This window comes from Bubalus bubalis, chromosome 6, assembly GCF_019923935.1.
Source record: "Bubalus bubalis isolate 160015118507 breed Murrah chromosome 6, NDDB_SH_1, whole genome shotgun sequence".
NCBI classification, from domain to species: Eukaryota; Metazoa; Chordata; class Mammalia; order Artiodactyla; family Bovidae; genus Bubalus; species Bubalus bubalis.
Window position 1 is genome coordinate 118,691,667 of NC_059162.1, and position 17,443 is coordinate 118,709,109.

General features: G+C 42.9%; 1 protein-coding gene across 1 annotated transcript; it reads left to right on the forward strand.

Annotated features, from left to right (window-relative positions):
* The first annotated feature begins 16,015 nt into the window (after positions 1-16,015).
* Positions 16,016-16,966, forward strand: LOC102397653 (olfactory receptor 12-like). Its single transcript, XM_025287379.3, has one exon. The coding sequence runs from the start codon at positions 16,016-16,018 to the stop codon at positions 16,964-16,966; it is 951 nt and encodes a 316-aa protein (XP_025143164.3).
* The last annotated feature ends 477 nt before the right edge of the window (positions 16,967-17,443 follow it).

The window sequence follows — 17,443 nt, forward strand, 5'->3', positions numbered from 1 at the left end:
TGCTTCTCATCCTCTCATGCTGTAATATTGTTCTATCTCCCACCCACTTTCCCCTTGTCCTCCTCATCATCCTCATTCCCCACTCCCTCCCCCTCCACTTCCCTTCCTCCCCTCCTCTGCACCCTCCTCCCACTCCAATGCCCGCTCCTCCTCCTTCTTCTCTCTCTCCCTCTCATTTGTCCTGTATCATTCTATGGGGGTTCAAATAGATATTCTTTTACCTATACCATCTTACAAGAATATCTTTCACACTCATTTAGAGCCGGACATTGTAGAATGTGTAGTCAGGTGGGCCTTAGGAAGCATCACTATGAACAAAGCTAGTGGAAGTGATGGAATTCCAGTTGAGCTATTTCAAATCCTAAAAGATGATGCTGTGAAAGTGCTGTACTCAATATGCCGGCAAATTTGGAAAACTCAGCAGTGGCTACAGGACCGGAAAAGGTCAGTTTTCATTCCAATCCCAAAGCCAAAGAATGCTCAAACTACCACACAATTGCACTCATCTCACACACTAGTAAAGTAATGCCCAAAATTCTTCAAGCCAGGCTTCAGCAATATGTGAACCATGAACTTCCAGATGTTCAAGCTCGTTTTAGAAAAGGCAGAGGAATCAGAGAGCAAATTGCCAACATCTGCTGGATCATCGAAAAAGTAAGAGAGTTCCAGAAAAACATCTATTTCTGCTTTATTGACTATGCCAAAGCCTTTGACTGTGTCGATCACAATAAACTGTGGAAAATTCTGAAAGAGATGGGAATACCAGACCACCTGACCTGCCGCTTGAGAAACCTATATGCAGGTCAGGAAGCAACAGTTAGAACTGGACATGGAACAACAGACTGGTTCCAAATAGGAAAAGGAGTATGTCAAGGCTGTATATTGTCACCCTGCTTATTTAATTCTGTACATGCTTTGCAATCTTCTGCCACTTAATAGGTTCTCAGTCCATATCTACTGGCTGATTATAATTTGAGTTCAGTGTTAATTAGTCACTGAACTCCAAAATGTAACTTAAATAGTTCTAGTTACATTATTGAGTTAGTGTAGAATAAATATCTTGAATTTCAGGACCATACTGTATTTTAAATTGTTTCTATGCTAACTTTTTTAAGGTTATAAGTTTCTAATTGTGTTTAAAAAGCAACATTTTTGTTGTACCTGCTTTTAAGTGTACAGTTCAGCAGTGCTCAGCATATGCACCTTCTCGTGTAACAAATCTCCAGAACTTATTTCACCTTTTTTCATCTTGCAAAATTGAACTGCATACCCCTCAGCAGTAACTCCCTATTTCCCCTGCCTCAACCACTGGTAGCCAACACTTTAATTTGTCTCTATGAATGCGACTACTTTAGATACCTCAGATAAGTAAAGCATACGATGTTTGTCTTTTTGTGTGTCTGGTTATCTCACTTAATAAAATGTCTTCAAGTTTTACCCATGTTGCAGTAAATATCAGTATTTTAATCTTTTAAAAAGCTAAATAATATCCCCTCATATATACACCACAACATTTTGTTTACCATTTTATTCACCAATGAACACTTGTGTTTCTTCCACTTTCTGCCTATGATGAAGAATGCTGCTATGTATGTAGGTGTGCCAGTATCTCTGGTAGTTACTGCTATCAAATTGAGGCAGGATATACACTCAAATATGTGATTACTGGATCATATAGTAGTTTTTTTTAATTTTGGAGGAACCTGCAAAGAATTTTCCATAGTACTTTTTACATTCCCATCAACAGTGCAAGAATGTTCCAATTTCTCCTAGTCAACATGTATACTTACATACATACAACATACAAACATACTTTTGTTTCTTTTGTATATCCATCTTGATAGTTCCAAAGTATTATAACATTGTTTTTTATTTTCATTTCACTGATGATTAGTGCTGTTGAGCATATTGTCATGTTAGTTGTCAATGTATATAACATGTTTACAGAAATACATATTTATATTTAGAGAAATATATATTCATAGCATGAAGATTTTTCATTGAGTTTTTAATTGTTGTTGCTGTCATTCAGTTGCTCAGCTGAGTCTGACTCTTTGCAGCCTCATGGACTGCAGCACTCCAGGCTTCTCTATCCTTCACCATCTTCCAGAGTTTGCTCACACTCATGTCCATTGAGTCGACAAATGCCATCCAACTATCTTATCCTTGGTCTCCCCTATCTCCTCCGGCCTTCAGTATTTCCCGGCATCAGGGTCTTTACCAATCAGTCAGCTCTTCATATCAGGTAGCAAAAGTATTGGAGCTTAAGCCATAGTATCAGTCCTTTCAATGAATATTCAGATTTGATTTCCCTTACGATTGACTAGTTTGATCTCCTTGCTGTCCAAGGAACTCTCAAGAGTCTTCTCCAACACCACAGTTCAAAAGCATCAATTCCTTGGCACTCAGGCTTCTTTATGGTCCAACTCTCACATCCATACATGACTAATGGAAAAATCATAGATTCAACTAGATGGGCCTTTGTTGGCGAAGCTTTTGAATATGCTGTCTAAGTTTGTCATAGTTTTGCTCTGAATTTCATGGCTGCAGCCACCATCCACAGTAATTTTGGAGTCCAGGAAAATAAAATCTGTCACTGTTTCCAGTGTTGCCCCAACTATTTGCCATGAAGTGATGAGATCTGGATGACAAGATCTTAGTTTTTTTAATGTTGAACTTTAAGCCAGCTTTTATGCTCTCCTCTTTCACCTCATCAAGAGGCTCTTTAGTTCATTTTCACTTTCTGCCATTGGGGTGGTGTCATCTGCATATCTGAGGTTGTTGATAATTTCCCCAGCAGTCTTGATTCCAGCTTGTGAGTCATCCAGCATGGCATATCACATGATGTACTCTTGAGAGAGTTAAGACTTATGCAAGTTGATAGGGAGTCCAAGTCCCCTTTAAGGTGGAGGTGAACATTTTTGTTCACATTCTTTTGCATTAATCATGTAGGCTGCCCAGGTAACAGTATATCTTGCTCATGCTTTCTTTTTTTTTTTTTTTTTTTTAATTTTATTTTATTTTTAAACTTAACATAACTGTATTAGATTTGCTCATGCTTTCTTTAAAGCTTTTGCAACAATGCATCTTGCCCCAGATAGCTGGTGTTTCTTTCGATATGGAGCTAATGAATGTGTAGCGGTAATATCTTAATCATGGGTATGGTTTTCTTTATCTGTATGTTAATGATTATAATTGTAGCAAATCTTGCCTGGGACCCTGTTTTCTCATATCCGTTGCTTACACAGCAACAATATATCTCGCCCAGAGACATTCTTCCAGGAACCCATTCTCCTTGACTAATCTTGGATTGATGTTATCTTGGGATGTACCCTGTGGGAGAAGGATTCTGGCAAAACTTTTACAACCTTGTACAGTCTTGAAGTATTCTTTTTATCTTCTTAGCAGCTGACTGAAAAGTATATACTGCCCTGCTAAAACTAGTGAGGGGGGTGTACTCTTTCTTCCCCCTTCTGATGCCTATGTCAGAAGCTTTCCTATTCTTTCACTTTAGTAAATTCTCTGCCGCACAAAGCTCTGAATGACTGAGACTGTGTCTTTGATTCCAGAGTGAAAGTTTCTTTGAATACCACGAATTTGACACCAGCCACTGTAAGATATCACTCTGCATATCAGTTAAATAAGCAGGATGGCAATATACAGCTTTGACATCCTCCTGTCCCAATTTTGAACCAGTTTGTCACTCCATGTCTGGTTCGAACTGTTGCTTCTTCAGCTGCATACAGATTTTCCAGGAGCCAGGTGAAGTAGTCTGGTATTCTCATCACTTTAAGAATTTTGCACAGTTTGCTGTGATCAACACAGTCAAAGGCTTTAGCATAGTCATTGAAGCAGAAGTAGACTTTTGGGATTTCCCTTGCTTTTTTGGAATAGATTCAAGGGAGTAGATATGGTAGACTGCATGCCTGAAGAACTATGGACAGAGGTTTGCAACATTGTACAGGAAGTGGTGACCAAAATTATCCCCAAAAAAAGAATTGCAAGAAGGCAAAGTGATTGTCTGAGGAGGCCTTACAAATAGCTGGGAAAACAAGAAAAGCAAAAGGCAAAGAAGAAAGGGAAAGATATATCCAGTTGAATGCAGAGTTCCAGAGATTAGCAAGGAAAGATAAGAAAGCCTTCTTAATGAGCAATGCAAAGAAATAGAAGGGGAAAATAAAATGGAAATCACTACAGGTCCCTTTAAGAAAATTGGAGATACCACGGGAACATTTCAAGCAAAGATAGGCACAATAAAGGGCAAAAACGGCAAGGAACTAACAGAAGTATAGGCGATTAAGAAGAGGTGGCAAGAATACACAGAAGAACTATACAAAAAGGATCCTAATGACCCAGATAACCACGATGGTGTGGTCACTCACCTAGAACCAGAACTGTGAAGTCCACTGGGCCTTAGGAAGCATTACTACAATGAAAACTAGTGGAAGTGATGGAATTCCAGCTGAGCTATTGCAAATCCTAAAAGGTGATGCTGTTATATTGCTTCACTCACTATGCCAGCAAATTTGGAAAACTCAGCAGTGGCCACAGGACTGGAAAAGGTCCGTTTCCATTCCATTTGCAAAGAAAAGGAATGCCAAACATAGTTCAAATTGTCATACAGTTGCATTCATTTCATACGCCAGCCAAATTACGCTCAAAATACTTCAAGCCAGGTTTCAGCAGTTTGTGAACCAAGAACTTCCAGATATAAAAGCTGGATTTAGAAAAGGCAGAGGAACCAGAGATCAAACTGCTAACATATACTGGATCATAGAAAAAGCAAGGGAATTCTGCATATGAGTGATACAACGTTTGTTTCTGTCTGACTTTCTTTGTATTATAGGATAATCTCTAGGTCCATCCATGTTGCTGCAAATGGCATTATTTCATTGTTTTCCTGGCTGAGCAATACTCCATTGAATATATTTGCAAAACAGAAATATGCTTATAGATATCAAAACAAACTTATAATTACCAAACTGAAGATGTGCAAGGCAGAGAAATGATCAAACAGGAGTTTGGGATTAAGGTACACAGACTACTATGCATAAGAGTGATAACGAGAAGGGCCTACTAGATAGCCAGGGAAATCTACTTAATGGCCCATGATAGTCTAAACCAAAAAAGAATGTAAAAAAGAATGAGATTTTGCAAATAGTTGAGCAAAGAAGAGAAGCAAAAGGAAAGGGAGAAAGGGAAAGATATACCCCCACTTGAATGCAGAGTCTTGAGAATAGCAATGAGAGATAAGAAGGCCTTCTTAAATGAACTATGCAAAGAAATAGAGGAAAACAATAGAATGGGAAAGACTAGAGATCTCTTTAAGAAAATGAGATATCAAGGGAACATTTCATGCAAGGATGGGCACGATAACAGACAAAAATGGTAAGGACCTAACAGAAGCAGAGAAGATTAGGAAGTGGCAAGAATATGCAGAAGTCTACAAAAAGATCTTAATGGCCCAGATAACCATGTTGGTGTGGTCACTCACCTAAAGCTGAACATCTTGTACTGTGAAGTCAAGTGAGTCTTAGGAAGCATTTATACAAACAATGCTAGTGGAGGTGATAGAATTCCAGCTGAGCTATTTTACATTCTGAAAGATGATGCAGTTAAAGTGCTGCACTCAACATGTCAGCAAATCTGAAAAACTCAGCTGTGGCCACAGTACTGGAAAAGGTCAGTTCTCATTCCAATCCCCAAGAAGGGCAATATCAAAGAATGTTTTAATGATCCTACAACTACTCATTTCACATGCTAGCAAGGTTATGTTCAAATTCCTTCAAACTGATGCTAAGTCACTTCAGTCGTGTCCGACTCTGTGTGATCTCATAGACGGCAGCCCACCAGGTTGCCCCATCCCTGGGATTCTCCAGGCAAGAACACTGGAGTGGGTTGCCATTTCCTTCTCCAATGCACAAAACTGAAAATTGAAAGTGAAGTTGCTCAGTCGTGTCCGACCCTCAGCGACCCCATGGACTGCAGCCTACCAGGCTCCTCCGTCCATGGGATTTTCCAGGCATGAGTACTGGAGTGGGGTGCCATTGCCTTCTCCTTCAAACTAGGCTTTAGCAATACAGGAACTGAGAAATTCCAGATATACATGCCGGTCCTTCAAACTAGGCTTCAGCAATACAGGAACTAAGAACTTCCAGATATACAAGCTGGATTTTGAAAAGGCAGAAGAACCAGTGATCAAATTGGCAATGTTTGTTGGATCTTGGAGAAAACAAGGCAATTACAGAAAAACGTCTGCTTCTGCTACATTGACTAAGCTAATGCCTTTGACTGTGAATCTCAACAAACTGGGAAATTCTTAAAGAGATTAGAGTACCACATCAACTTACCTGCCCCCTGAGAAACTTGCATGTGAATTAAGAAGGAAGAGTTAGAACTGAACATGAGACAACTGACTGGTTCGAAGTTGGGGAAGGAGTACAAGGCTGTATATTGTCACACTGCTTATTTAACTTCTATGTGGAGTACATCATGCAAAATGCCAGGCTTGTTGAAGAACAAGCTAGAATCAAGATTGCTGGGATCAACAACCTCAGATATGCAGAAGACACGACCCTAACAGCAGAATGTGAAGAGGAAGTAAAGAACATCTTGATAAGGGTGAAAGAGGAGAGTGAAAGGCTTAAAGCTCAACATTCAAAAGCTAAGAATATGGCATCTGGTCCTATCACTTCATGGCAAATAGAAGAGGGAAAATTGGAAGCAGGGACAGATTTTATTTTGGGGGCTCCAAAATCACTGTAGACAGTGACTGCAGCCATGAAATTCAAAGGTGCTTGCTCCTTGGAAGGAAAGCTATGACAAACCTAGACAGCATATTAAAAAATAGAGGCATCACTTTGCCCACGATCATCCATATAGTCCAAGGTATGGCTTTTCCAGTAGTCATGTATGTATGTGAGAGATGGACCATAAAGAAGGTTGAGCACCAAAGAATTGATGGTTTCGAATGTGGTGTTGGAGAAGACTCTTGAGAGTCCCTTGAACTGCAAGGAAATCAAACCAGTCAATCCCAGAAGAAATCAACCTGGAATATTCATTTAAAGGACTGATGCAGAAGCTGAAGGTTCAATACTTTGACTACTTGGTGTGAAGAGAAAATTCACTGGAAAAAAAAAAAAAACAAAAAAACAACCTGATGCTGAGAAGATTGAAGACTAAAGAAGGGAGCAGAAGAAGATGAGATGGTTAAATAGCATCACCAACTCAGTGCACATAAATTTGAGCAAACTCTTTGAGATATAGGAGAACAGAGGAACCCAGTGTGGTACATTGGGTAGAAAGAGTCCGACAAGACTTAGTGACTGAACAACAATAACCAAATGACTGAATTACTTTGTTGTACTCTTGAAACTAGCAAAAAATATAAATCAACTATAGTTCAATAAAATAAAAATTCCAAAACAAAAAAGCAAACCACCCAATTAAAAATTGGCCAAGTACCTAAATAAACCTTTATCAAAGGAGACATACAACGGCTAACATGCACGTGAAAAGACTCTCAACACCACTCATCCTCAGGGAAATGCAAATCAACAGCAAATTGTGATATCACTTCACACCTATTTGAATGGTTATCATAAAAAGGGAAAAATAGTGAGTATTGATAAGAATGTGGAGAAAAGGAACCCTCAGTCACCATTGCTGGAATTTAAATTTGCTTTGGCAACTGTGGAGAATGATATGGCATGCTTCCTCACTTACCAAAACTGAAAATAGGACGTCTATGAGATCTAGCAATTCCCCTTCTTCGTATTTCCTTGAAGAAAACAAAAACACTCTTTTGAAAATATATCAGTTCAGTTCAGTTCAGTTCACTCAGTCGTGTCCGACTCTTTGCGACCCCATGAATCGCAGCATGCCAGGCCTCCCTGTCCATCACCATCTCCCAGAGTTCACCCAGACTCACGTCCATCAAGTCAGTGATGCCATCCAGCCATCTCATCCTCTCTCGTCCCCTTCTCCTCCTGCCCCCAATCCCTCCCAGCATCAGAGTCTTTTCCAATGAGTCAAATCTTCGCATGAAGTGGCCAAAGTATTGGAGTTTCAGCTTTAGCATCATTCCTTCCAAAGAACTCCCAAGGCTGATTTCCTTCAGAATGGACTGGTTGGATCTCCTTGCAGTCCAAGGGACTCTCAAGAGTCTTCTCCAACACCTCAATTCAAAAGCATCAATTCTTCGGTGCTCAGCCTTCTTCACAGTCCAACTCCCACATCCATACATGACCACAGGAAAAACCATAGCCTTGACTAGATGGACCTTTGTTGGCAAAGTAATGTCTCTGCTTTTGAATATGCTATCTAGGTTGGTCATAACTTTCCTTCCAAGGAGTAAGCGTCTTTTAATTTCATGGCTGCAGTCACCATCTGCAGTGATTTTGGAGCCCCCCAAAATAAAGTCTGACACTGTTTCCATTGTTTCCCCATCTATTTGCCATGAAGTGATGGGACTGCATGCCATGATCTTCGTTTTCTGAATGTTGAGCTTTAAGCCAACTTTTGCACTCTCCACTTTCACTTTCATCAAGAGGCTTTTTAGTTCCTCTTCACTTTCTGTCATAAGGGTGGTGTCATCTGCATATCTGAGGTTATTGATATTTCTCCTGGCAATCTTGATTCCAGCTTCTGCTTCTTCCAGTCCAGTGTTTCTCATGATGTCCTCTGCCTATAATTTATACACACATTGATTCTTTTTCTGCAGCATTCTGTACAATAGTTAACATAAGGAAGCAATCCAAGTGTCCCTCAAAATAAGAATGAACAAATATGTGTCATATAATTGAACAGACACACCAACACTGGAGTATTAATCAACTATAAAGTAATGAAATCCCTTCCTGCTTTTTGCGACAAATGGATGGATTTAGATGGTTTTATCCTTTGTGAAAGAAGTCATTTAGGAAAAAGAAATACCATATGACCTCACATATATGTGGCTTTTTTTTTAATAAAAAAAAAATAAATAATAAATCGGAATCAGATTCATACATACATAGAAGAAATGGTGGTTGCCAGAAGGGAAGGCATTGAGGGGCCAAATTGATAAAGGGAGTATACAGGCATAAACTCTGTAATAAATTAAAAAACAATCTGGGGATATAATTTACAGCATAAAGAATATGTATTCTTAGTCATTGTATTATTAATATAAAAACTTACATGGGAACAGATGGTTATTAAATTTTTTGAGATGGTCATTTCATAATGTATGTGCTGTGTGTGCGTAGTCACTCAGTCATGTCTGACTCTTTGCGACCCCATGGACTGTAGCCAGCCAGCCTCCTCTGTCCGTGGGGATTCTCCAGGCAAGAATACTGGAGTGGGCTGCCGTGCCCTCCTCCAGGGGATCTTCCCAACCCAGGAATCGAACCCAGGTCTCCCGCATTGCAGGCAGATTCTTTACCATCTGAGCCACCAGGGAATATAACTGTCACATCACTAGGCAGTACACCAGAAACTAACCCAGCATTACAGTCGGCTACATGGCAATTAAAGACATATTCATATGGCCAGGCTCACCAGAGATACTGTGCACAATAACAGACCTTAGGCAATGGCTAGTATATAAAAGATTATTGATGGATAAATATTCATTGTGCCCTTATGGGAGATTATTTCAAAGAAAAATTAAATCCTTAGCTTTTTTCCTTCATACTTTACCCCAACCAATAAGGCCAATACTCAAGATCCAGCTTTTTGTAAACTCTTTACTGAATTTATTACAATATTGCTTCTGTTTTATTTATTTTTGTTCATTTGTTTGGCCACGAGACACGTGGAGTACATCAAGGTTGTATATTGTCACCCTTCTAATTTAACTTATATGCAGAGTACATCTTGAGAAACACTGGACTGGAAGAAGCACAAGCTGGAATCAAGATTGCCGGGAGAAATATCAATAACCTCAGATATGCAGATGACACCACCCTCATGGCAAAAAATGAAGAGGAACTAAAAAGCCATGAAAGTGATAGAGGAGAGTGAAAATGTTGGCTTAAAGCTCAACATTCAGAAAACTAAGATCATGGCATCTGGTCCCATCACTTCATGGGAAATACATGGGGAAACAGTGGAAACAGTGTCAGACTTCATTCTGGGGGGCTCCAAAATCACTGCAGATGGTGACTGTAGCCATGAAATTAAAAGACACTTACTCCTTGGAAGGAAAGCTATGACTAACCTAGACAACTTATTAAAAAGCAGAGACATTACTTTTCCGACAAAGGTCTGTCTAGTCAAGGCTATGATTTTTCCAGTGGTCGTGTATGGATGTGAGAGTTAGACTGTGAAGAAAGCTAAGTCCTGAAGAATTGATGCTTTTGAACTGTGGTGTTGGAGAAGACTCTTGAGAGTCTCTTGGACTGCAAGGAGGTCCAACCAGTCCATCCTAAATGAGATCAGTACTGGATGTTCATTGGAAGGACTGATGCTAAAGCTGAAACTCCAGTACTTTGGCCACCTCATGCAAAGAGTTGACTCATTGGAAAATACCCTGATGCTGGGAGGGATTGGGGGCAGGAGGAGAAGGGGGACGACAGAGGATGAGATGGCTGGATGGCATCACAGACTCGATGGACATGAGTTTGAGTAGACTCCGGGAGTTGGTGATGGACAGGGAGGCCTGGCATGCTGCAATACACGGGGTCACAAAGAGTCAGACACGACTGAGCAACTGAACTGAACTGAACTGAACACATCAAACTTTAGGGAAGACAAAAATGTCCAATGTATAATACGCGTTACTGAAATAATAAAAAGGAAGTAACCTAAACATCTCTGTAAAGAAGATTCTACAAGTAAATTGTGATATGTGATCATGTTTAAAACAACAGAAATAAGTGACCTAGAATATGGAAGATTTGGAAAAGGGGATCAATATCTCTGCAGAGTACATTCTGACATCGAGCTGGAGAGAGGGGACATAGCCCTGAGAATGGACAATGAAGGTGTATTGCTGACCTTGCCAGGTGAAAGCAGACTGCCTCCCTGCTCTTCTGTGTCAGTGACCAGGGCTGCCAGAACGAATTAACACACGGTGACTTTTCACAACAGGAATTTGCTCTCTTGCAGGTCTAGAGGAAAGATGTCCAAAATCAAGTTGTCTCCAGGGCCTGCTGCTTTTGAAAATTCGAGACAAACACTTTTCCGTGACTTTTCCTGGCTTCTGCAGCCTCTGCCATCCTTGGCACTCCTTCCCTGGCCCTATTGATACATCGCTCCAACCTGTGCCCAGCTTTTACTTGCCCTTCTTCCTTGTGTCTTGTGTCTCTGTTTCATCTCTTCTTCTCAGAAGAACACCTGCCAGTGGATTTAGGGCCCACCTAATCCAGCATGACCTCATCCTCACTAATTCATTTGGAAAGATCCTATTTCCAATTAAGGTCACACTCTGCATTTTGAGGCAGACATTTTTTGAGGGGAGGGGGTCATTATGGAGTCTACTAGAATCCTGTTCCATGTGCTAAAGGTAATTTACTCTGCAGTTGCTGAATGTATTGTTTTCTCTATGTCAAGTAGAACTGGTGTGGTTGATAGGTATAATCAATTGTAACATGACTATAATTTTTCTCTTGCATTATTATTTAGAGAGATATGGTAAAACATCACCTATATCACCCATAATTTGAATATGTGTGTGTCTTCATCACTCAGTTGTGTCTCACTCTTTGAAAACCCTTGGAATGTGCCCACCAGGCTTCTCTGTCCATGGAATTCTCCAGGCAAGAATACTGAAGTATGTTGCCATTCTTTTTCTTTTAAAAAAAAGTATTTATTTTAATTGAAGGCTGATTACTTTACAATATTGTAGTGATTTTTGCGATACATTGACATGAATCAGCCATGGGTGTACATGTGTTCCCCATCATGAGCCCCCTCCCACCTTCCTCCCCATCCCATCCCTCAGGGTCATCCCAGTGCACCATCCCTGAGCACCCTGTCTCATGCATTGAACCTGGACTGGCTATCTATTTCATATATGATAATGTATAAGATTCAATGCTATTCTCTCAAATCATCCCACCATTGCCTTTTCCCACAGAATCCAAAAGTTTGTTCTTTATATCTGTCTCTTTTTGCTGTATCACATATAGGGTCATCATTACCAAATTTCTAAATTCCATATATATGTGTTAATATACTGTATTGGTGTTTTTCTTTCTGACTTACTTCACTCTGTATAATAGGTTCCAGTTTCATCCACCTCATTAGAACCGATTCAAATGCATTCTTTTTAATAGCTCGGTAATACTCCATTGTGTATATGTACCACGGCTTTCTTATTCATTCATCTGTCGATGGACAACTAGGTCGCATCCATGTCCTGGCTATTGTAAACAGTGCTCTGATGAACATTGGGGTACATGTGTTCTTTCAATTCTGGTTTCCTTGGTGTGTATGCCCAGAAGTGGGATTATTTCTTTTTAATTCTGTCGGGTTTTACTTCCTATATTTTAAGTCTCTATTAGTTGTATACACATTTAAATTTTCCTATGATCCAGATGGATAAAACATTTTCACTATGATGTGTCCCTTTACAAATAAACTTTTTCCCAGAAGTCTAGTTTGTCTAAAATTATTGAGGCATGTGAGCCTTGTTTATCTTAAAATGTATATGATACAATTTTCTCCAGCATTTCCATTTCAAATTTTCTATATTAAATTAAACACTAAACATATATCATGTTTATAATTTTTTTTTTTTTTTTGGTTTTCCAACTGAGGTTAAATATTTTGTTTAAATGGACATGATATATTTAAGCTATATTCAGTGAGTTAGGGCTGCCTTGAAGAGAATCCAAATAGCCAAAACAGGACAATTTTAGCATGAAAAAGGATAAAATGGTAATAGGTATCACTGAAAGGGCTGTGCTGTTGCCCTGGGTACAGATTCCCCACCTGTCACTTTTCCTCACGGCAACAGATGAGGATGGGCCAGAGGCGGAGAAAGGGCTGTGGGCCAGGAGGTCCCACCTGCTGCCCAGGGAGATCTTTACAAGAACGTCCATAGAGCCCATATAAGTTGTCTGAGTTTCTCTACTGTTTGCCCCACCCACACTCAGGGCTCCCTATGGTCTTCCTGCCTCCCCTGTACTGGACTGAGATGCATCAAAGGACAAATGGCCACAGGATTGCAGCTCCTGGGACCCAGGGGGTTGTGAGTCCCAGTGCACTCAGAAGCCCAGGTCTCACCTAATTGGCCATTCGAGGCCTCAAGTCCCAGACCTGAAAATAGCATCTTCTGAGCAGAGTGACCCTCAGGTACAGGAACCTGACATATTGCCCAGATGGCAGATAATGTGGAGAGTCAGGTGACTGAGTCCATCCCCTGCTCTGCTTCTATCAAGACCCAGGAGTTCCTGCAGCCAGAGCCTGCTTCCCCCTGTGTCCCCTCCTCCCTCTCACTTCCGTGCACAGGAGGCCAGAGGTGGACAAGGGAGGGGGCCCTCAACACCACATCAGCAGCAGCAGCACAGACCTGGTGAGGAGTCCTGTCCTCTGTGGGAGCACAGGGCCCTGCGTGAGCCATGCCCCTCCTGACATCACAGGAGCAGTGTGGTCATCACTCAGCAGGGTGTGGAGAGCATCACTGACAGGTGAGTCCTGGGAGCCTGGATCCTGGACAACATGGTCGCCCAGTCCCCACTGCCCTGGGCAGGATCAATTAGGGCAGCAGGTCTGAGCTTAACAAGAGTAGAAATAATAAGAGTCCTCGTACAAAGGTGGATTTTAAGTCAATGGTCTGAGATCCTGAACCTAAGAAGCATCAGGCACTGCTGGTGCTGAAGGAGCTCAGATCACGCTTGAGTGATGAGAGTTTTCAAGGAAAGGATTCAGGACACAGTCACTACAAATATTCAATAGATCCTCAGTAGCAACGCTGGGTTTCTCTGCTTCACCCTGGAGGTATTTGTTAGGCTCGACTCAGAGGCAGGTTTACTGAAGAAACTGCAGTAGCCCCACTTGGCCATCTTAACAAGCCAGAAGAATGTGTTTGTTCACTTTTTCAAAACAAGCTTGGAAGCTTGGCTTCCCAGGTGAAAATGCCAAGCACTGGTCATGTGCTCCCCAGGTAAGCGAGGGGTCACTGTGGTGATGACTCAAGGCCCCTGAGGTGGATGAATTGTCCCAGGAAACAGCCAAATAAATAAAGCTGGGAACCCCCAGGGATATAACAGCAAGGTCACCAAATCTGGGGATAGTGGGTGAAGGTGGTCACTCGGGTCACTTTGAGATTATTATGAGATGAGGACCTGGACAGGCAGACAGAGGGTGTGTGTGTGTGTGTGTGTGTGTGTGTGTGTGTGTGTGCAGGACAGGCCTTGGTGTATAGGGCTTCGTGGCCAACATGTGTAGGGCATCACCCTGTTCAGCCTCAGTGCCCATATCCAAATTCAAATTTGAGTGGACCCTGCCCGCACATGTCAGACAGACTGTCCCCCTCTGCTGTCATGAGAGGATTAGACTTAAGTCTCCCAGGAGAGGAAAGCGGGACCATTAACCCTTGTACCTTGTACAACTTTTGGTTGCAAAGTGTGGGCTCTTATAGATCATCTTCCAAGAGAACTTCAAGCTAAGAGGGAGCATGGGGGTCATCACTCCTCCACACCACCACAGACCACCCAGCCTCTGACTGCACACCCACAGTGCATGGGAGCTTGCTCCCTGCAAAGGCAGCCAGCTGTGCCATGCTGCTGACCTGCCCTCTAGGGACTGTGGGGTTTGCTCTGACATACTTTACATCCTCCCCCTAATCCTCCTCACCTTCCTGACTGGCACTGTGGTGCTGTGCCCGCCCTCCTTCCCACTGCTCGCTCTCTAGGTTGCATCTCCCAACAATTCCTCTGGTCACCACACAGCAGGTCCCCATGTCCCATGAGGGTGTGGCGGTCAGCCCGGTCCAGTGTGGCCAAGGGAGGTCTGGGCTGTGACAGGGACATGAAGCAGCACCCGGACACTGAGCAGATGTGACCGTGTTGGAGGCTCCCATTGCTCCAAGCAATGACTATATGAGATGTGCTGAGGAGCCAGGGGCATAGAAGTAAGGACAGGAGGAGGACATCCTCACATCCCAAATGTGTCACAGCCCCTTTCCTGCTGCTTCTCAGGCCATGAAGCTTGGCTGTCCCCTCCCCATTAATTGTCCGCTATCTGTACATTGCAATAAAAAACCCTTACATTCTCAAGGATGCAAACAGCTCTGTTGATGTTTGCCATCATGCCAAGATAGATCTCAGGGTCTGCAGGAAAGATAGACATAGCACCCCAGTAGCCTGGTGTCCCCTCTTCATGTTTTTAAACATGAGGACATTGGCTTGAGGCCCCTTGAGATCCTCAAGGATGCACAATGCTCTACAGACAGAATGAAGCTGTGGTCCAGGTTCACATATTGATGCTACATGGGGCTCATGGTCTTCAGGACAGACTGAGAGAAATTTTCCTGGTTGGTGCTGGTTCCTGCTCTGGTCCCAGCCTGGCCTGGAGGTACAATCATCAGCAACACACCACCAGGCTGGCATGAGGTGTTCAATATATATTTATAAAATTAGTGAATGAATTAATAAGACAGGAAAGTGCAGGATTAGATACTTGAGTGAGGAGTGGAAATTACACAGGTCAGGAACATCCCTATGGAGATGGAAAGCATTTATTGAGAAGAGACAGAGGACATTGCAACACTCTTCACACTTTAAGTTTTCAGCCTCTAAAGCTCCTGGCAGCCACTACACACCCCATAACAGCAGCCCAGAGTAACCCAGAGAGAATAAACTTCCATATTTATGCATTAATGAATCAGAGGAAATGTTCCCTTTTCAGGCCAGTCCATACTCATCTGGAAGCAGAACTGGACAGCTGGTGGTCTCTTGGTCACTGGGCAGTGAGGTGCTGCAATGTCCTTGATCTCCAAGGCAGGACGATCATGTGACATTGACCTGCTCCCTCTCCCTGCCTCCCACCTGCTCTCTGCTTTCTGCACTGTGTCATGGTCAGGATCATGTCACCACACAGAAATGGAAACCTCTCAGTGAGGCCTCTGCAGGAGTTTGTGCTGGATGGATTTGGGGGTGGCCCACAGACCCAGGCCCTGCTGTTTGCTCTGTTCCTTGTTCTGTACTTGGTTGCCGTCCTGGGGAACATCACCATGATCGTGGTCATCACGCTGGATGCCCGTCTGCACTCTCCAATGTACTTCTTCCTCAAGAACCTCTCCTTCCTGGACTTGTGCTACTCATCTGTCATCTACCCTAAGACCCTCACTGACCTCCTTTCCTCCTCCAAAGTCATCACCTTAGGGGGATGTGCCACCCAGTTCTTCTTCATCTCCCTGCTCCTCACCACTGAGGGATTCTTCTTGGCCGTGATGGCCTATGACCGCTTCATGGCCATCTGCAGCCCCCTGCGCTACCCCATCTCCATGTGCCCCTCGGTTTGTGCCCGCCTGATGCTGGGCTGCTACTGTGGTGGCTGCCTCAACTCCATCCTGCAGACCAGCTTCACATTCAGCCTCCCGTTCTGCAGCTCCAACCACATTGACCACTTCCTGTGTGATGTCCCTCCATTGCTCAAGCTTGCCTGTGCTGACACTATGATCAATGAGCTGGTCTTGTTTAGCATTTGTGGCCTCATCATTGTGGGCACCACACTCGTGGTCCTCATCTCCTATGGCTACATCACAGTGACCATCCTGAGGATGCGCTCAGGAGGAGGGAGACACAAGCTCTTCTCCACCTGTGGCTCCCACATGACAGCCGTGTCCCTCTTTTATGGGACCCTTTTTGTCATGTATGCCCAGCCAGGAGCTGTGGAGTCCATGGAGCAGGGCAAGGTGGTCTCTGTCTTCTACACCCTGGTCATCCCGATGCTCAACCCCCTAGTCTACAGTCTGAGAAACAAGGAGGTCAAGGATGCCCTGAGGAGACTGGGGCAAAAACACACAGCCACGTGAAGGAGAGTGACCAGAGAGACTGGTTGTTCCAAGACAGGACAAGAGGGCTTTGGGAGAGGTACAGGCTTTGGTTTGAGGAACGCATTCCTAATTCATCCAACTCATTTCTTTCATCTAAACTTTCATTCAGCCCTTCATAGTAGCACTTCATGGAGCATACATTGCATGGATGAGATGCAATAAAGAACAAGGCTCTTTTGCCAGCAGAAAAGTAACAGTGCAAGGATGGAGCAAGGCCATAATCTTGAACTCTGGGTAACACAGTGGGCAGCATCGTGAACAGAGAATCTCTGAGCAGTCTGTATGTCCCACGTTCAACTTCCTCCAGTGAAAATACATAGACTAGACAGATTTTGAGGCTTCTCCCTTCAAGTTGTTGCTGAACCTAATGTAAGTAAGTGTTCAGCTATCTCCCCTGGACCACCTACCAGGGGGGCCTTAGGACAGCCAGCCTTGTGATAGCCTGGGCATTCCCAC